Source organism: Antechinus flavipes, chromosome 2, assembly GCF_016432865.1.
Source record: "Antechinus flavipes isolate AdamAnt ecotype Samford, QLD, Australia chromosome 2, AdamAnt_v2, whole genome shotgun sequence".
NCBI classification, from domain to species: Eukaryota; Metazoa; Chordata; class Mammalia; order Dasyuromorphia; family Dasyuridae; genus Antechinus; species Antechinus flavipes.
Genome location: NC_067399.1, coordinates 485,881,938 through 485,904,402, shown reverse-complemented (window position 1 = coordinate 485,904,402; position 22,465 = coordinate 485,881,938). Strand labels below are relative to the sequence as shown.

Genomic DNA, 22,465 nt, shown 5'->3' with positions numbered 1-22,465 from the left:
ACTGTCTTCTGGTTGCTTGTGTTGTACAAATGCTAACAAAGCAGAAAAGCTGATCATCTGTTACCTATTTTCTCTTATTACTTGACCAAATCATTTCCTTTTTCGTCATTCATCTAATGACTCCTTTAAGCTGCTTTCTTTATGCAATTTTTTCCCCATTTTAATAAAATTGGTAACAATTTTATTATATAGACCAATTTTATAGATAAAATAAAAATAATGTAATATACATAGATATTTATAACAAAAATAATCATTATAATAATAAGTTGAAAGGACTTTTTTTGGGTATAAAGTTTCTCAAAATGTGTTATCTTTGACGACATTGCTGCTTATAATTCTCTTTTTAATTGCATATCTCTTTTTTCTTTTTCTTTTATTAATCTGTCCCTCCCACTACTCCTTTATTCCATTGAGGAAATAACAAATGAATATATAACTGCATAATCTGGCAAAGCAAATTCCCACATTGGCCATGTAATGTAAATGTAAGTCTCTACATTTTAAATTCATCACCTCTGTGGCAGGAGGCTTTTGTGGTTTTATGGTTTATCGTTGAGTTGATGGAACTTCTAAATTCTTTCAATATTGTTTTTTCTCTGTAATATTGTTTTCGCTGTATAGATTATTCTAATTCTCTTCACTTTGCTCTGTATTAGTTCACAGAGATCTTCCAATTTTCTCTGAAACTCTCCTTTTTTGTCATTTCTTGGAAATGGAAGGATTAAGTGACTTGCCTAGAGTCCCACAGCTAGCAAATGTCTGAGGACAGATTTGAACTCGGATCCTTCTCATTTCAGAATGGTGCTCTACTAAGCCATCCAATTGCCCCTATTTTTTTCATTTCTTAAAGGAATGTAATATATTCTGTTACATTTATATGCCAGGTTTTTTTTTTAACCATCTTTCAATAGGAGGAGATACCCTTAGTTCTAGTAAAAAGCTGCTCTAAATATTTGTGTACATATATGTCTTTTTTCTTATATTGATTATACAAATAATAGTGATATAGCTGGGTCAAAGATCATACACAATTTAGTATCTTGTAGGACATAGTTTCAAATTGTTGAACCGTTCTTAAGAATATGTTACAGCCTATTCATATTCACCACTTCATTGCCTAGTTATTTATAACTTTAAATCTTTATCAATCTTCTTGACCCTGCAGACATATAGTATTTAATAGGCCTTTGTTTCAGTCAAAAGCTGAAGCATCTTAGAAGCACTTCCTAATTTCCCATAAGTAATCTTAACCCACTACCATTAGTCTGTTCAGTTCAAGGCCCAGGGCTTCGTCTATCTACCATATCAATCCAAGAATGTATATGTATTACATATATTTGAGATACATGTACATGTACACACACACACACACATACACATATATTTAATGGGCAAGATCTATGGGTTGTTAAACCAATTGCATATCATAGTCTAAATCAGTAATGTCAAACTCAAATAGAAACGATCCCTGCTGGCTGCATATTAACTAGAAAACCACAAATTAACAATATCTATGTTACATTTTATTTATTTTTTGTTTAAACATTTCCCAGTTACATTTCAGTGCAGTTCAAGACACTATCTATGTGTATTACATTTTTATTCTATCTATAAAATTGGTTTATTTAATAAAATTGTTACCAGTTTTATTAAAATGGGGGGAAAATTGCATAAAGAAAGCAGCTTAAAGGGAGTCATTAGATGACTTCATTTTTTGAATGAAGGAATTAAATAGCTGAGGCACTTACAGAAAATCAGGCACCTTAACTAGTTAATAACCTATTTGTGGAATTGTGAACATAAAGAAAATGAAATTAGATTATGCCTAAAACTTCAAGATTTGCACCTCTGATTTAGATAATAAACGTTCTTCAAACATTTGGATTTTTTTAGTTTCATATTTTGGATACTTATGTCTAACTTTTGAAATGATTGTGATTCTTAAGTATCCCTTGAAGTGTTCTAGACCTTGATGAAACCAATATGTTATCCCCTCCCTTAGATGACAAGTCTTTCAGTATATGTTATACATATTAAAATACATGTAAACATATTTGTACAATTATCTTGCTGCACAAGAAAGATCATATCAACAAGGAAAGAAAATGAATAAGAAAACAAAATGCAAACAAACAACAGCAAAAAGAGTGAGAATGTTATGTTAGCTCATAAACATTTTGTAGAAATCATAAGTGCTCAATAATTACTATTCTTTTCTCTGTGCCTTTTTAGGACTATAACTTTCTCCAACTATTTGATAGCCTCCTCTCAGTTATTTTGAGAATTGATTCCCTCAATAATCAGAATTTTGCTAGCTCCAGTACATATTTCGAATATACTTGATCTGTGCCAACTGTTCTTCTCATTTTTGTTTTTTTTCTAGTGCTATTTCTGTTTCTTTGTACATCATATCAGGAACTGTGATATTAAGAGTCCAAATATTATATCTCCATTTTAATTGATAGAGAAGATTTTTGTCATAGAAATATTGAGTCTTTTATAGGTCTTTTACATTTTTTGTTCATTGCCCCTCTTCCAGTTTTATCCTTAAATGTCCTTAAAGGTAAGCTGACATAAATGATTCTTTTATAAGTCTTTCGATAAAATTATTTTTGCCTTCTACTGCTTCATGTTTTTTGTTTTTTGTTTGTTTTGGTTTTCTTGCTGAGGCTGTTGGGGTTAAGTGACTTATCCAGGGTCACACAGCTAGGAAGTGTTAAGTGTCTGAGACTAGCTTTGAACTCAGGTCTTCCTGACTTGTGCTCTATCCATTGCACCATCTAATTGCCCTTGCTTCATGCTTTTTTAAGGAGGCACTACTACTCATACTCTTACCATTCTCCTACGTATTTATATTACTCATCTATTTATATTCTAAACTAATGTGACTTTTGGCATCTTATCACTCCCCAGTTTTCAAAATGATTGAGTATTTGCTTGCTGAGGCAGTTTCTTGTCTCTTATTCTTCTTATACTGATTAAACTTCCTTAGTAAATGATAATAGACTATTACTTTTGTCCCCATCCATTTTTTGGTGTTAATTGTAGTTTACTTAACTAGAGGCCATTTCATAAATGCAGAACTGTAAGGGACCTCTGATGAAGTCTAGGCCATCTTCATTTTAGAAATAAGGAAGCTGAGTCTCCAGAAGTTAATCGATTTAGATAAGAAATATGAAATATGATATTTGGGCCCAAGTTCTGTTTCTAGAGTAAGTGCTCTTGACTATATCATGTCTAGTGCTATTTCTGCTTCTAATGTCATCTTCTAATTTTTATTCTTTTATTTTGATGTTGATTTTGATCTTTGTGTCAGCTAGAAGGCATAGTAAATTGAGCTTTGGACTTGGAGTAAAGACTTGAGTTCAAACTCTACCTCAGGTATTTATTAGCTGGGTGATCCTAAACAAGTTACCTTTTTTCTGCTTCAATTTCCTCATCTATAAAATGGGTATAATAATGCCTACTTCATAGGAGTTTTGTGAGAATCAAATAAAATACTTCATGTCCAAAGCTGCAGTCAAGATGGCAAAATGAGTCAGCATTTTTGTCTAGCTCAGCTGATATACTTCCACAAATATCTAGGAAATGCACCAAATGGGAACACCAATAAAAAATTGTAATTTTTTCCAACCCAGGGCAAGTTAGGAAGATAAAGAGGTCTTGAGGACTCTGGGACAACAGCTGACCAGAAATGTAGTCATGGCAATCAGGAGCATTCTAGCATTCTAAGGACAGTAAAGGAACTCAAGGACGCGAAGCATCAGGAAAGAAAGAGATTGTAGGAGACCCAATCTAGACCTCTAGGCACAGGAACCTGTTTACAGACCATTCTGTTGCCTTTTATCAAATGCCAGGCCAGAGAGAAGGATGAGGAGTCATTTAAAAAAAAAAAAAAAGAAGCCTTAGCTATGTATGGAGCTTAGCTTTGTGGCTCTGAGCCCAAGAGCAGAAGGAAGACTTAGCTTTACCCTTTAGTCCCAATGAAATAACCAAGGCAGGAAACCAATACCAAAAGGGAGTCAAGCAGTTTAGTTACTCTCAACCTACAGAACATCCTAGTGGGCTAACATTAACTGATTATAGTAGCAATATTGGAAACTCAACCACATACAATCCAACAGATACAAACTGGTCAGGAACTAACAGAGCTCATACTAAGAGGGCAGTGAACAGACCTCCCCCAAATCAAACTACCTTGGAAGTATTGAAAATTTGTAGGCTGCCAGTCTGAGGTGTCAAAACAGCAAAAGGATATAAAAAGAGAAACTTAGACCAGACATCTTCCTCACAAGCAAACAGAGTCCAACACTAAAATAAAATCCAGAGTCAAGAAGTAGACCAGGAGAATGAACAAACAAAAAGCCCCAACTATAAAGGACTACCACAATGACAGAAAAACTTGGACCCAAGCTCAGCATTGATAGAGAAAAGGTTTTTGTCATCGAAATATTGGCAGATAGAAAAGATAAAAGAGGGGGAGAACGAAAAATATTTTTTTAAGTCAAATAAAAATGGAAGAGAAAAAATAAGAAAAGAAATTAAAGTTCCAAAAGAAAGTTATGAAAAAGAGAATAACAGCTTTTCAAAAGAGACACAAAATATTACTAAAGAAAATAAATATCTAAAAATCAAAATTAGCTAAATGGCAAAAAAAAAGATATAAAACATTGTTAAGGAAAAATAACTCCTTATGAATCTAAATTGCTCAAATGGTAAAAGAGGTGCAAAACATTGCTTTACTTTTAAAAAATTACTTCTTAAAATTTGGAATTGAACAAATATAAACTGATGATTACAGGAGACATCAGGAAATACTAAAATTAAAAGGCTGGGGAAAAAATAGGAGAAAATATGAAATACAAGAAAAATAGTTGACCTAGAAAATAAATTGAGGTGAGATAATTTAAGAATCATTGGACTACCTAGAAACAATGAACAAAAGAAAAAAAACCTGATCCACATGTTTCAAGAAATTATAAAGAAAAACTGTCCAGTTATCTTAAGTCCAGAGGACAAAGTAGAAATCAAAAGAATCCACCAGTCACTCCAGGAGGAAACCCCAAAATGAAAACTCCTTAAAAAAAAATATAGCCAAAATTCTGAATTCTAGGATCCAGAAGCAAATAATTCAAGTAGAAAGAAAGAATTCAAATTCAATGGAACCATAGTCAGGATCTCTCAGACACAAATCATCTGCATTTCTGTATATTACCAGCAGTATCCAACTAAAAGAGAAATTCCACTTAAAATAACTACAGACAATATCAAATACTTGAAAGTCTACCTATTCAAATATACATAGAAACTAGTTGAATACAAATACAGATCATTCTTCACAGAAATAAAGACAGATATAAGTAATTGAATAAGTATTAATTGCTTATGGTAGGCCGGGCCAGTATAATAAAAATGACAATATTATCTAAATTAATTTACTTATTCAGTACCATGCCAAACTATTAAAGACTTATTCTATAGAGCTAGAAAAATAACAAAATTCATCTAGTGGAACAAAAAGTCACAAATATACATGAAAAAATCAAAGAGTCAATAGAAAATAAAAATTATGTAGGAAGGGTTTCTAGCAGTACCAGATTTCAAATTATTTTACAAAGTTAAAATTATCAAAACAAAAAGTAAAATTACTGGGCAAGAAATAGAGAGGATTGTCAGTGGAACAAATTTGGTATACAATACTATGTAGAAACAAATGAACCAAATAACATTGATTAAACCCAAGTGAGCTGTTTGGGCAAGAACCTATTGGTTGACAAAAATAATTAGGGAAACTGGAAAGTTATCCTGGCAAAAACTAGACATCGACTAACATTTATACCGTATGCCAAGATGAGCTTAAAGTGGGTACTTGATTTAGACATTTTCTTATGATGTCAAGCAAATCTTAAGCAAATTAGTGAAGCAGGGAAGAAATTATCTTTCAAAACTATTGATGGGGGAATTTTCGCTCATGGCCAAACAAGAAATAGAAAGTCATGCTAGTTAAAATGGATAATTTTGATCATATAAATATGAGTTTTTGCACAAACAAAATTTAAGCAGCTAAAATTAGAAGAAAACAGGGAATAGGGGAAAATCTTTGCAGCAAGTTTCTCTTACAAAGATCTCTCTTTTTTTTCCCCTGAAGCAATTGGAGTTAAGTGACTTGTCCAGGGTCACACAGTTAGGAAGTGGTGTCTGAGACCCCATTTGAACTCAGGTCCTCCTGATTTCAGGGCCTCCTGATTTTCAGGCCACTGAGCCATCTAGCAGCCTCTAAAGATCTAATTTCTAAAATATATAGGAGTCAACTTTTTAAGAATTAGATCCACTCAAATAATGAGCAGGATCCTCTTAGGGGAAAAAAAAAAACTGGAAAGTCCTTCATGAACTTTTAAGCAAAGTGAAATGTACTGTGTACAAACTAATTACAATGTTCTGAGATGACCAGCTGTAAATGACTGCTATTCTCAGCAGTACAACGATCCACAACTACCCTGAAGGACTTAGGATAAAAAATCCTGTTTATACTCAAAGAAGGAACTGATTGTGTCTGAATATAAATTGAAGCATTCTCATTTTCCATCTTTTTCTTTTTTTTCAATTTAATTTTTCTTGAGGGTTTTTCTTTTCATTAGGGTGGGAGATCTGTATTTTCTTTCACAACTTGAATTTTATGGAAATGCTTTGCATAACTTCACATGTGGTTTCTCAATTGTGGTTGAGGATAAGGGAGAGAACCTGGAACTCAAAAAAATTTTTTAAAAACATGAAAATTTTTTTTGTTTTAAATGTAATTGGAGATAAATAATAAGCAAGTCAGGTATAAAAAAATTTAAAAGAAAATGCATATCATAATCTATCAAAAAAAATTAGAGCCATTCTCCAATTAATAATGGTCAAAAGATATGAATGGGCATTTTTTTCCCTAGTAAATTTTTTTATTTTTAATACATATTGCTTTGTAAATCATATTGGAAGAGAAAAATCAAAGCAAAAAAGAAAAACTATGGGAGAGAGAAAAAAACAAAAAAGAAGTGAACATAGCATATGTTAATTTACAGTTAGTCTCCTTAGTTTTTTGGGGGGATGCAGATGGTATTTTCTGTCCAAAGTCTATTGGGATTGCTTTAAATCACCGGACCAATGAGAAGAACAGTCTTTCATAGTTGATCATTGCACATTCTTGCTGTTATTGTGACCCATGTATCCCTAGTTCTGCTTGTTTCATTTAGCAATAGTTCATGTTAATCTTTCCAGGCATTTCTAAAAATCAATTTGTTCATCATTTTTTATAGAGCAGTAATATTCCATTACCTTCATATACTACAACTTGTTAGCTATTTCCCAATTGATGGACAACTATTCATTTTCTAATTCTTTGCTACCACAAAAAATGTTGCTACAAACATTTTTGTACATATAGATTCTTTTCCTTTCTTTATGATTTCCTTGAGATACAAACCCAGTAATCACACTACTGGGTCAAAGGGTATATACAGTTTTATAACCCTTTGGGCATAGTTTCAAATTGCTTTCCAGAGTGATTGGATCAATTCAAAACTCCACCAGCAATGTATTAATGCCCCAGTTTTCCTACATTCCTTCCAACATTTATCATTATCTTTACCTGGAATGAACAATTTTCACTAGAAGAAATCAAAGCTATTATTAGCTGCATTTTTTTTAATTTTTATTTTTTATTTAATAATAACTTTGTATTGACAGAATCCATGCCAGGATAATTTTTACACAGCATTATCCCTTGCAATCACTTATGCTCCGTCTTTTCCCCTCCCTCCCTCCTCCCCCCCCCCCAAGATGGCAAGCAGTCCTATATATGTTAAATATGTAGCAGTATATCCTAGATACAATACATATCTGCAGAACCGAACAGTTCTCCCACTGCACAGGGAGAGTTGAATTCAGAAGGTAAAAATAACTCGGGAAGAAAATCAAAAATCAAATAGTTCACATTCATTTTCCAGTATTCCTTCCCTGGGTGCAGCTGTTTCCGTCCATCATTCATCCAATGAAACTCAGTTAAGTCTCTTTGTCAGAGAAATCCACCTCCATCAGAACACATCCTCATACAATATCGTTGTCGAAGTGTATAATGATCTCCTGGTTCTGCTCATCTCACTCAGCATCAGTCCATGCAGGTCTCTCCAAGCCTCTCTGTATTCATCCTGCTGGTCATTCCTTACAGAGCAATAATATTCCATAACATTCATATACCACAATTTACCCAGCCATTCTCCAATTGATGGGCATCCATTCATTTTCCAGTTTCTAGCCACTACAAACAGGGCTGCTACAAACATTTTGGCACATACCGGTCCCTTTCCCTTTTTTAGTATCTCTTTGGGGTATAAGCCCAATAGAAACACTGCTGGATCAAAGGGTATGCACAGTTTGATAACTTTTTGGGCATAATTCCAGATTGTATTAGCTGCATTTTGATGCCCTAAATTGCTAATAAATAGAAAAATACAACTAAAAATCACTCTGAGATAACACTTTACACCATGAAATTGGCTATGATGATTAAAAAAAAATGGAAAATGCTAAATGTTTGAGAATATGCAACAGATAACCCTAATTCATTGTTGAAGGAGCTGTGCACTAATCCAACCATTCAGGAAAACATGGAACTATGCCCAAAAAACTATACCCTATAGAGATGAAAGTAAAAAAAATTTGATCACAAGTATAAAAATATTCATTGTAATTCTGTTTTGATGGCAAAGAATTGGAATTACAGGATAATTGAACAAGTTATGGTATTTGAATGTGATGGCATACTATTGTTTTTTTAAGAAATGATGAAGCATAAAAAATGGGGAAAGGATCCATATATGCAAAAATGTTTGTAGCAGCCCTTTTTGTAGTTTTAAGAAACTGAGTGGATGCTCATCAGTTGGGGAATGGCTGAATAAGTTATGGTATATGAATGTAATGGAATATTACTTTTCCATAAGAAATGATCAGTAGGCTGTTTTCAGAAAGACCTGGAGAGATTTACATGAACTGAGGCTAAGTGAAATGAGTAGAACCAAAAAAAAACATTGTGCACAGCAACAAGATTATGTGATAGATTTGGCTCTTTTCAACAATGAGGTCGTATAGATCAATTCCAAAGTGGAGCAGGGGAACAGAACTTTGTTTTGCAAATACATATTTGTGGTGGGTTTTATTTTTCTTGCCTTCTTATTGGATGGGAGAAGCATGATAAATGTAGAAATATGTTTAAAAGAATTGCACATGTACTTGCTGCCTAGGAGAGAGAGGAGGTGAGGAGGGAGGGAGAAAAACTCTGAACACAAGGTTTTGCAAGGGTGAATGTTGTAAACTATCTTTGCATGTATTTTGAAAAATAAAAAGTGATTATTAAAAAAAAGAAATGTTGAAGCCACTGCTTTCAGAAAAACCTGATAAGATTTATATGTACTGATAAAATAGACCCAGAATAATGCACACGGTAACAGCAACTTTGTAAAGATAAACAATTTTGAAAGACTTAATAGCTCAGATCAATACAATAACTAACCACAGTTATGAAGGATTAATGAAGAAACATGTTGAACATCACAGATAAAGATTTAATGAACTCAAAGTAAAATATGAAGTGTTTTTTCTCTTTTTTTTTTTTTAGTTTGGTTGTTTTATTTTTGTTTTCTTTTGGTGGAAGGGGTGCAGAAATTTGTTTTGCAGAAACCCACTTGTGATGGGGTTTATTTTTCTTGCCTTATTGGATGGGGGAGGAAGATAATTTAAAACTGAAAAAAAAAGTCTGCTTTTAAAAAACCATCTAAATTAAGTACTTTCTAAATCCTAAAGTGTTACATAATTATTAGCTATACTATTATTTGCTCTAACAAGTTAATGGTTTGATTATATGTAATTGAATCTACAAGTACTTTCTGTGTTTCAGGTACTGTGGTAAATAAGTTGATCCTTAGTCTCTCTAGTTCTTTATTCCCAACCAAAGTTTATACTACATTTCTCACTGTCTTCTCATCTGCTCTCCTTTGCATTGAAATAATTAAGTATTAAAGTACACATTAATTTAATTTGTAGGACCATTTCACGTTCTTTATAGAATTTCTCTACCTCTTCATCCTTTGCAATATAAATTAGCACATAAGGGGCAGTTATTTCCATGGTGGTCTGTTTACAAATGTTTCATCATAAGTACAGCAATGCAAAGTGACCAAGCATCTCATTAAATTATGTTTCTTTTTTGCACCACAGTTTTATCTTCACTAATTCACTTAAATATATTTCTCCAAGGACAACTCGTGAGCCATCCTTGGAGTTTCAACTCTCTTTTGGTTTCGTTTGTTATGAGAATGTCAAGATTGATGTGATTCAGTTCTTACAGTAGGATATCATTGGACAATGGACAGAGATCTCATATATAGAGTACCAAGAGTTAATGTTTTTATACATGATCTATAATCTGATTCTTATTACCTCTGTCCTTTATGTTCTCCCTTTCCTTACTACTGTCAATGTTCTCCCTTCTCAGACATTAGAAGAATGTTTTGATCTTTCACTCCCTACTTGGTTATATTTAGCTGTGTATGCATTGAATCTTCCCAATAAAACCTAAGCTTCTTAAAGATGGACTTTTGTTTTTATCTTCAGTATGCTACATAAAGTAGTCACTAGAGAAATGTTTTTTGAAACAGTAAAAGAAGTATAAGAAATTATTGGGAAACTGGGAAGTAACATGATGGTGTTGGAGAGAATACTGGCTTATAATCAGAAGAGACCAGGTTCACAGATTTTCTCTCTGGCATTTATGAGCTGCATGCCCACAAACACAAGCAAGTCACTTTTCCTATTTGAATTATATTTCCTCATTTTTAAAACAGGGATACAAATATATATACTGCCTACCTCTCTGGGTTATTTTGAAGATTCAGTGAGATTATGTATGGAAGTTACTTTTTTAATCTTAAATTAGTCTGCCAATGCAGATAGTTTCATTATATTAAAAAAAATTAAAAGCAAATTAAGAAAATATTTTAATGATAATGGCTGAGGAAAAATCAGACATTTAGATTCCTACTTTCAGATCTACTTATAGGAAACTGATAGAAATTTATAAGGTTAAAAATCATTCTCTAATGGAGAAATGATCAAGGGATGTATATGTGTCTAAGTATATGTGTGTCTATATATGTGCATGTATATAAAAATACACACAAAAGAAGAAATAAAAAATTTTAATATCTGATAAAAAAATTTGTCTCTGATGATGAAATTCTGTATTGACAAATCTTTAAAGAGCTACAAAGATTTTGTTTCTTTAATCAATGTTGAAATCATTAATATGAGTGTTTTCTTCAAAAATGCAGATTGCAACCTATTCATATCTGTCCATCCTTAACTCTTACTTGTGTACATCTACCTAGTGTCCTAAGGGATTTCCTCAAAATCGCTTTACTTACTTGAATGCCATTGGAGTACACAGGCTATCTTTCAGTTTTTTCTTACACTTGCAATTTTTCCAGTTCATCTTTTTTTTTGCCTATTTTTTTATATTATCCTTTGTACAACTTATACATAATTTCTTGTTTGTGATGTGATAGTCTGCTTATGTGTACCATGCCCTCCAAAGCTACACAAAGTGTGATTCTAAACTTATTTCTTCAAATGTTACTCACAGCCATACTGCATCACTAGAAGGATATTTCTTTTCTTTTCTTTTTTCAGAAAGAAGCTTTGTAATTTCCTAAACATCATCTATAACTTTAACTTTTTAAACTTTGTATGTATACAGATACAAATGGTTGCATATAAAGTTCAGAATGCAACTATTTATTAATCCTTTTTTTGTGTGTGTGAGAGACACATCATGAAATATAAAATGCTGGACTCGCAGTCAGGAAAACTTGATTCACATCTTACTTCTCACATTTACTGGCTGTGTTACAATGTAAGCAAGTCATTTAACCTGTTTGAACCTTAATTCACCCCTCTATAAAGTTAAAATTAGAATAACAGCAGCATTTATCTCATAGGGTTGTTGTGAAAATCAGTAATACATTCTGTAAACTTTAGAGCTTCACATCAATGTCATTTGTTATTAATGTAAATAGTTCTAGGTAACATTAGTCAGGGAAAGTCGTTTGAGGTTGCTAGTACATGTTTATGGTGAAAATGATTAAAAACAAAAAGTAAGCTAGTAAAGCTACTCTTAATACTAGAGTAAGATAAAGAGAAGAGTATTCTTTTCCTTTTGAAGGTCTAAGAAAAACAATTTGGTTGACTACAAAGAAGAGGGCTCTATAAAATGCATGCTTGATGACTTCTGTTTCAAAAATTGGTCTTTAAAAAATAGTTTGTCCAGCTGAAAGAGGAGTTATATTAATTAAGTAGTGTTTGACTCTTTCTGAATGCTAGTTGTCTTATCTGTTGCTCTACTCTTCTTTTTCCAGTAGATGGCAACCAGAATCCATTTAGATTTTTCGTACTTAAGAAAATCAGTTTACTTTTGTTAATACACTCTTTTTTGTTCTGAAATTAATATGAATCATATGTATTTAATAGTACAGACCTTGAAATCTTTTTAAACTTTATACGTTTCTTTTCTAGGAAGATAGAAAAAGGCGAGATCGGGATCGGATTGAGAGTGAGGCAGAAAAAGAACTTCAATGTCAAACTCCTTTAAGACTAGAATTACCCCCTGAGAAGCCTCTTACAAGTACATTGTCCAAGCAAGAAGGTGGGAATAGCTAAAAATAATTCACTTCCATGAGCATAGTACCAAAAAAGTTTTTTTTTTAATTTACTTGGAATTAAGATGTGGGGAAAACTAATTTTAATTAGCCAAAGCTTCGATTTTCTAAATTAAAAAAAAAAAATTCTGTTTCCATCACCTTTTATATTGAAATTGTTCAGTTTAGCTTTAATTTTTAGTCTGTATTTTCAGAAGCGTGATTGAAATTTCTATTCTTAAACTTAATAAAAGGAAAGACAATGATAGATTATGAAGACATCAAAAGATATACTGATATGTAAAATGTATCACATAAAAACTATATAGCTTAAGCCTTCTGATGTGAATTTTCTCTTTTAAAACTTTTTATCTTTCCTTTATATATTAGAAGTAGAACAAACACCCCTTCAAGAGGCTTTGAATCAACTAATGAGACAATTACAAAGGTAAAGATGTATTTTAATATTTTGCATTGAAATTGCATAGTCATAACAGAGGATAATTTGTGGATGCCACTTTTTAAAGTCTAGAGTATGTGGCCTATGTCCAAATTTACTTAATTTTAAAGTGGATGATAAATATTTTGCCTGGCAATAAAAGATACTATAAGATACCGAGTAGTCAAATGTTCCCATTTGGTTTGTTTTAACTGGCAATTTGTAGGCTGTTAAGATGCTTTTTAATGGCAATTTTTTCTTTGATCTAAAATATTTTAATAATGTTAAAACTTAAAACCAGGAATTAATAATATATACGTGTGTGGCGTGTGTGTGTGTTTGTATTTGTGCTTTTATCATTAATAAATAGGGGAGATATCTTTTGTATATTTTTATAATGCCAGCACATCATGAGTCTTTTGTGAATATTAACTACATACAGACTAAATTCTGGAAAAAGCAAATAATCATGCATAACATAGATAGCAGGCTTCCTTCTTAGTCTTGAATTTTAGTCTTGGCCAACATTTTCATTGTTGGTCACATAAAATAGTTTCAACATCATCCTACTAAAAGAAGAAATAATGTGTCCTGTTTTAAGAGATTGAATTGGATGAACCCAGGTATTTTTATTTTTAATCCAAACACTGATTCTTGTTACTTATATTTAAAAAAAAAAAAAAAAAAAAACCTTATTCAAAATTTGTACTCACAAATTTTGTTTGGTTCTTTCTTCTAGAATTATATTTTGAAATTATGTTGACCACTTGCAGAAAGATGATAGTCCCATTTAGGTTAAAGAATGAATTTTAAATTAATCTTATACCTAGCTTTTCTCTGTGATTATCCTGCATTTACCACAATGTCCATCACAAAGAAATTCCCAGGAGAAAGTCCCTGGTACTAAATATTCAAATTCAGCATTGTCATGAAATCCAAAAAAAAAAAAAAAAAGTCTGATTTTCCAACCTACTATATAAAAAGACTAAAATCAATATCTTTTATTACCCAAAGAGTAGAAATATGGCATACTTCATAGTTACTATAGCTAGATAACTTAGTTTAAACAAGCATACCTAAATTTTTACATTCAAAAATGTCCCTTTCAAAGTTATCATACCATTGTTTAAAACCTATTTAGAAATATTTCTTTGTAGAATTCCCTTCAGAGTTTGTATACAGCACATTGTTTTGAATCTCAGTGGTTAAAATTTCATCTTTTGATCAAAAATGAGATATGATGCTAAAGTGGTAAAATTTGTTTCCTTGCATAACTCAAACTAGTTCTGAAGGGAGCTCTAAAAATATATAGTGATTCACATTAACTATGTTGAAGAGTAATATTCATTTTTATGCTAAGCTTGTTACTTTATATGACATAATCTATGTTCCCACCTATACTAATTTTTAGAAATAAATCTGGTAGAGGTGGCTTTATCATATGGTAAATGGCTCCTTTAGGGAAATGAATATAGTTGTGTATTATTGTTTATCACTTCTGCTGTTTTTTCCATCTTTGAATAATATATATTGATCATCAGCTAGGTGACCAATTTTATTTATTTCCCTTATTCCTAAGTAGAGGGATAATAAATTAAGTAGTCTGCATACTTAGAAGAAAAATTCTCTGTTTCATATTTGTAAAACATTGGAATACTGTCATTAAGCAATAAATTAACTAGTCCTGTAGCACCTTTATTTCATTTTTAAGTAAGAAACAGTTCTTGCCTTACTATGATTTTTTTTCAGCTAGGAAAAGCTATTTCTTCTGGACCAGTAGAACCTTTTGCAGTAGAAATGAAAAATAAGACTGTCTCTTTCATGTCTTCACAGAAAGGACCCAAGTGCTTTCTTTTCATTTCCTGTGACTGATTTTATTGCTCCTGGCTACTCTATGATCATTAAACACCCAATGGATTTTAGTACTATGAAAGAAAAGATCAAGAACAATGACTACCAATCCATAGAAGAATTGAAGGTAGTTATAATTTATTTGTGTTTTCTGTGGGGAAAGAGACTAACCTATGATACAAGATAAAACTCTTGACATCTTTATTCAGTCCAGAGTCAAACTTTTAGATTCTCTAAACACTAAAGCTTGGTAGAAATCAGCATGTCTGGTATCCAGGATATTTCCTATTAACTTTTTATTATGCAGAGAACTACTTAAAAAAAAATTTCAAAGACAGTATTTTCTGTTTAAGAAACTCAGTTTACTCTGTGATAGAACACCAGATAAAGTACACCATATGTAGCTTTTTTAGAATAAAATTTTACATGACTTTCATAAATGTTTTTTAAAATGTTGTTTCCCAATCTTTGAGATGAAAAAATATTAAAATTTTATTTTCAGATCAAAACAAACTTGTAGTTCAGATGGAAATTTAATTAAAATCAGTATTCTTTTTCTTTTAAAATCATTTAAGATAACATGCATGTTTCCATAAGTAAGCAGAAAACAAATTGGTCTGACCACAAATATAAGGAAATAACTTGATTATATTTTTTCATATTGCTCTGTCCATGCACCCTTTTGGGGAGTATTTTGCATATTTTAATCGTGTTTTTAATGACTTTTGTGCTGTACATTTGGTTAGGAGAAAAGAAAAACAGAAGGCAACATTTTAAAAATATATATTTTAACTTTTTAAATTAACATTTTTTAATTAAAATGTTCTTTCCACTGTCTCTTCCTTCAGCAAATAAAACAAGCCTAAAATTAAAATTGTCAATAATACATAGCTCCTCAGTTCAACAAAACAAATTCCCATATTTGTAGTTGTTACTCCCTTGTGGCTGACTCTTTATGACTCCATTTGGGATTTTCCTGACAAAGATACTGGAATGGTTTACCATTTCCTTCTCTAGCTCATTCTACAAATGAAGAAACTGAGACAAAGAGGGTAAAGTGACTTGCCCAGGCTCATAAAGCTTAGTAAGTGTATGAAGTCACATTAGAGTTCAGGTCTTCCTGGTTCCAGGACTCAGAACAACCCTGAAAGAAAAGTACTGTTGTTAATTTCCACTTAATAATTGAGGAATCTTAGGCAAACAAAGGTTAAGTAATTTAAACTAGGGTCTTACAGCTGGTGAAGTTTAAGGTTAAATTTGAACAAAGGTCTTCTAGCTAGACTAGACTAGATTAGACTTCTATTTACTGTAGGTTTACCACCTAGATACTTTAGACACAATTGTTATACTTTGTCAAACCTATAATCTAGCTGAGTACTTTGTTGCTAATGAAAGTTATATATACTGTGTAAATCCATAGTCAATTTTGTCTGCCTATGATTCAGTTTTTTTAAGTCCCTTCAATACTTGCCCTTCCTCCTATATTTTAAAGCTTACTTCTACCTATAACAAAATGGCAGACTATCAAGGAATATCTAGAATCAACTGTAACATGTCTCCATTTTAAACTTGAATAGATTTTGAGGATTCCATGTGTTTTGGGGCTTTTTTTAAAGTTTTAATATAACACTCAATGTTGAGATTCCTGTCTTGTTTCCAATTTTCATTGTGGTTTAAAATAGAACTGTAATTCTTCTTAACTGTTCATAACTTTCATCTGTGTTATCATTAACTCTCAAAGTGTTTGAGATATTTTAATTATAGCTTGACATGATTTTTTTTCATATTCACACAAGTGAAATGTGCCTGATTGTACAAAAATGTCACGAGAGTTCTAGTATATGTACTTTGGAAATAATAATTTTAAATAATCTAGGTAGTAATGTTTTCTGTGGTAACTTATAATTGTATGGTTTATTTTACATTGAAAAGCTTTTTCTAAAATTCAACCTATATAGCTCTCAAATCCAAAAAAAAAAAAAAAAAGAATCAGATATGACTATTAAGTAAAAATGTTCATTATGTCAAAAAATCATTTCCCAAAATAATTTGTAATTTCCTTTCAACAAAGATTTTTCTGAGAAGCAAAAAAAATTCTCTTTTGACCTCTTAAGACTATTTGGTGGAGAGTAGAAGGAATCTACTTCTTGACATTTGATTCCTAAAAATGTTCTTTCTAGATTTTACAGGTGGCTAGTCTTCTGAAAAAAATAATTTTGTGATGTGTTTAAATTATTTTTCAAATTTCATCTCTTCATTTGTCAATCAATACTTCAACACTTTAATTTCCTTTGTGAGAGTATCATTAATGAACAGTGAAAGAAATGAGAGGATTATTTTTTCATAGTGCAAAGGAGAAGGGATTGAAATGTGTTTTTTAATGAGTTTGAGCAGATCATATAATTTAAAAGTATTCTTTGTACATTTTCCCCCTTAAACTTCTTTCCACAGGATAATTTCAAACTGATGTGTAGCAATGCCATGATTTACAATAAACCGGAGACCATTTATTATAAAGCTGCAAAGAAGCTGTTGCACTCAGGAATGAAAATTCTTAGCCAGGTAAAGAAAGCCCTTGTTATAAGTGATGAAAATGAAATTGTTATCTTTGTGCTTAAAGCAAAATGAATATTCCTAGAAAAGCTCTGAATTTACTTCAGAGTTACATCATTTTTATAATAGAAAACATTAAAGAAGAGACATCTTCTAAAAAGATATGATGTTGAAGAGAGAGAGAGAGAGAGAAAAGTAAAATAAATATTTGTAATTGGTACATTTAAATCTTTTGAAAGGTAGGGTTAGATATGCTCAGGGGTCTCTCAATTCTAAAGTTTATGTTATAACTTTCTTGGAGATGCTTGTAGCACTTCTATTTATTCTGGACAGTATTCTAAAAGAAGTAATATCAAATTCTAGGAAAAGATTAATCTGATCGTGTATGAGGTCTTTAGCAATATAATTTTCTTTATGATAAAAGTATTCCAAGTGTCTAATGTAATATTAATACTATATGCATGACATGCAAAGGGAATGCTATGTAGGAATTAGATGCAGTGGCTAACACTCAAAAATTTAAGAGTGTAGCTGGAAGAAATATACATTTAAAATAACTGATGAGTAATCACAAAGAAAACTAGACCAGAAAATCAAACTCCTGATACAAATTGAGCTACATTCAGTGATGCAAACAGTGCATTCAGCAATAAATATTAACATTTTTAAAAGGACAAAGAAAAAGACACAAAAGATGGGGAATTTTGCGTTTGACCTTGAAGAGGAATAATTTTATTTTGTAACTCTAATTCATTTATGTAATATTAGGCATTACAAATGTCTTTTAATGTCTTGTCCACATAACAGATTTTGGGCTCACTGAGGCTAGAAAATGCATCTTATATAAATTTTATATCACCATCCCTTAGTGTTGAGTATAGTATTTTAAAACAATAGATGTTTAATAAATATTTGTTATTGGAAAGGAGAGGGAAGGAAATTCTGAATGGTGGCAATATGGGAAAGGTGTCTATAAAAGAAATAGCAAGTGCTGCAGAAAGTATTAGAGTTTTGCTTAGTTGGAAATATCAAAAGGACTTAATAAAAGAACCATGAATGTTAGTCTGAGAATGTGATTTTGACAAGGCAGGCAAAGTATTTTGTGTGTCAGCAGGGATTGACATCGGAAACTATTTATGGAAGATTTTTCTGGCATATAGAATAAGTTGAATTAGAGACTTCAGATGAGTAGAACAATTAGAAAGGGAAACTGTTCTTGTAATTCATATATGACATCATGAGAATAGCAACCAAAGCAGTAAATTTTGGAAAAAAGGGATTTTAGAGATCTAATTCAACCCCATTGTTTTACAGATAGGGGAAAATGAATTCCCAAAGGGCTAAATCACTTATTCAAGGTCTCTCAAATAAATAATAGAGGTGAGATTCAAATTCAGTTCCTCTTAATTTCAAACAGTTATTTTCCACACTATCCACATTGCCTAGAAAGAAACAATTATAAGACTTTGGAAGGAAAAAAATCAACCAGAGTGAATAGATATGAAAAGAAATAGGTGATGACCAAAAAAGAAGGAATCAAAAATTACTTTTGAGTTTTAAAATTCAGGAACTTAAAGAATAATAGCAGTAAGTTTTTGATATGTGTAGACAAAAAGTTCATGATTTTCTGATTTACATAAATTGTGTAGTGATCAATTATTGTTTCAACTAGGAAAAACACTAAGGTATGCAGCTATGAAATTTTGTGTCAACATGTCCTCCTCTGAAAGATTCTTGAACCCAGTAAACTGGTAAAAGAAAACATTTAGACAGACAATTATTCTTGCCTTGCTAATATTTAGACAGCATCAGATCCTGCCCTTTTCTAAAAGTGTGGAGAATGAATGTAAGCTAGTTTTCCTTCCCTAAGATGATTTGCTTTGGAAGAGAAAATGAGAAATATTTATTTCAGTGTCTTTAGGAAAATCCCCAAATTCAGTACAGATTGGAAAGCTATAAATGTCTTATGAATTATGGCACTGATTTTAAAATCTGAAATCAAAATGAATATAACAGTTAATAGCCTTTGACTACAAATTATTTGTACTACAGTGAAGGACTTTAGTTTCTTTACAAAGATAACATGAAACAAATTACAAACTTTCAAACAACTTTGATTATAAATTTTCTATTTGATAAGAATTTCTAAAAATACAATTAAATTCTAAAGAAGATTCTACTTTCATTTAGATCTTATAAAAAAGACAAAATACAGAGACACCCTTTCTATTCTGTTTTCTCTTTTTCTTATTTGTCATCTTTTTTTCTCTAGATCTTTTCCTGTTGAGGAGCCCTACCCATCCTGTGCTATAGTTTCCTGTTCCCTCCACCCTAAATGGGAGGGATTATTGCAAGTGATATTCAGACTTTTATTTCAGTTCTCCTGAATTAACTCTTCTTGTAGCAGTAACTCTGACAGCACATAGCATATTCTTTCATGAAAACATTTTAGACCAGAAACCAGGCGATTTTAATTCTAGTTCCAGTTTATCATTAATTTGCTACAATATTAGACAAAACATTTGCCCCGCTCAACCCTAATTAGTTTACTTATCAGTGAAATAAGTAGATTCAACAAGAAGATATTTAATTCCCTTATAGCTCTAATTTTTTATGAAAATGTTTTCCAGAAAATTGATAACTTTTCTTCTGTATTTGTTATGAACAGACTTGTCAAATCTCTGCCTTTCCAGGCATATCTGCACACAGGTGCTATTAGAACCATCTTCATATCTGAATGATGAGTATATAGATAGTGATGATTGTCTCCTAACTAAATGCTTGGATAAAGGGGTAGGGGTGTGTAGTGTGTGTGTATGTGTGTGTGTGAGAGAGACAGACAGACAGACAGGCATAGGAAGAGACAGGGAGAGAATTAGTAGTCTAGTTACTAGAATTTGGGGGGACGTCAGGAGAAAACTGAACTTTTCAGTTAGCAAAATATTTGCTAAATTGAATAATTTTTCTTGGTATGCACACACAAAACCACACTTATGTTTTGGGGACTAGAACTGCTAAAAGGAAGACCCCTTTACCAGTGCAAGTAAACTACTCTGCAGTTTGTTGTCCAGAAAATGCACAGGGCATACAAAACTATGGATTAGAGATGGGACTTAATCTGAGCTCTTTTAACTCCACACTCAATCCTTTATTATGTCCAAAATATAATAAAAATTGAACGTGAAAGTTTTTGTATGTGTGTGCAAAAAATACTGGAAATTATCATCATGTGGGCTCCACTGATTTTTAACAGTAATGTTTTGGGGTTCCCCAATCTGAAACTTTTGTGAATTAGCTTTTTATCATTTTTACATTGGCATTCAGCATGGTATAGGAGAAAGGATACTTAGAATCAGGAAGTTAGGGTTCTGGTCATATCTGTATGCCAGTGACTAGCAACAAAACTTTGAACAAGTTTTGCAACTACTTGGGGTTATAAGTGGCCTGCCCAGCATCACACAGCTAGCAAGTGTTAAGTGTCTGAGGTCAGATTTGAACTCAGGTCCTCCTGACTTCAGGGCTGGTGCTCTATCTACTGCGCCACCTAGCTACTCCAGTTTTTCAACTTCCTGAAGGTTTCAGTATCCTCATCCCTAAAGTGATCTCTAATATCCCTGTTTTTCATTCAGTATCTAATCTCTATATTAGCACCTCCATATTGGTAGCTGCTACTAGAAATAATGGTGTAGGTTACATGACCATGTATGGATGCCTGGGAGGAGCTAAATTTTCTTTCTAGGATTTGCCCCAGAAAAGTGACAGAAATAATTGCCGCAGTTGACATTTGAAAATAAAATTCATAAAATAGGATCAGAGAACTTCTTTGGACAGTTTAAGCAAAATTTAGCTTTCTATGAAAGCTATAAAGCTTTTTATGAAGCAGAAAATGTAACTTCAGTCTTTTATAATCCTGAAATTATGTTTTTTCACAAAGAAAAAACTACCAAGTCTTCAGATCCCTATATTGATTGAATATGATGGTTTTCTCAGTATCTTAGAATTAATATATAATTGATGATTCTTAAATAGCAGAACTTTGTATGGTAATAAAGATAACATTTTGATCTATTAGATAAGATTTGACAGATTGTTTTAATTATAGTCCTGGAAATTACATTTAATTCCTGCTTTTTTTTTTTTTTTAACACAAATATTCTGACTTTGTCAAAGAAAAATAAAAAATAATTGCTCAAAATGTTTTTCTTTTATCAATTTACTGGGTTCAAGTCTTTCAGAGAAGAACACACAAAAACTTATAATTTGATTTTTTTTTTTCTCTGCAGCACTGGACTGTATTGCCAGGGTTTCTAAATAGAATGGTTCTTAGTATAATTATGTTCTGTTTTTAATTTTTTGATTATTAGTGTTATCTTCCCTAATTGACATCATGCTAAATAGTTCCAAAATGTTTCATTTGTAGTCTCTCTTTGGAAAAGTTTACTTAATTGAGAGTTTAAAAAAAAACACTAATAATATTGCCTAATGTATGTTTGTATGTGTATATGTACGTATATATGTATGTATTTTTTTTATATTTTTTGGTTTTTTTAGGAAAGAATTCAGAGCTTGAAACAGAGTATAGACTTCATGGCTGACTTGCAGAAGACTCGGAAGCAGAAAGACAAAATGGAAATACAGCAGAGTGGGGAAGACAATGGCTATCTGCTAAAAGATAAAGATGATTCTTTGGACAGTGATATTAAAGTTTTCAAAAGTCCAAATAAGGAAAATAAAAAGTAAAGCACCTCCTTAAATTATTATAGGAAAAAAACCAGACCTTACTGACTGTAACTAAGGGAAGTTAAGGCATGATCATTGTTTCTGCTATCAGACAAGGGAGTATGTATGATGTACATCAAGAAAGTCTGAATTAATAATATGTTACTCTCAT

At 31.7% G+C, this 22,465-nt stretch overlaps 1 protein-coding gene across 2 annotated transcripts in view; it reads left to right on the top strand.

Annotated features, from left to right (window-relative positions):
• Positions 1-22,465, top strand: part of BRD7 (bromodomain containing 7) — a 47,075-nt gene that overhangs the window by 5,375 nt on the left and 19,235 nt on the right. For both annotated transcript variants that reach the window (XM_051979818.1, XM_051979817.1), the window contains exons 3-7: positions 12,610-12,739; positions 13,122-13,179; positions 15,004-15,148; positions 17,473-17,583; positions 22,126-22,310. In XM_051979818.1, coding sequence (XP_051835778.1) covers positions 12,610-12,739; positions 13,122-13,179; positions 15,004-15,148; positions 17,473-17,583; positions 22,126-22,310 — 629 coding nt within the window. The remainder of the gene's footprint in view (positions 1-12,609; positions 12,740-13,121; positions 13,180-15,003; positions 15,149-17,472; positions 17,584-22,125; positions 22,311-22,465) is intronic.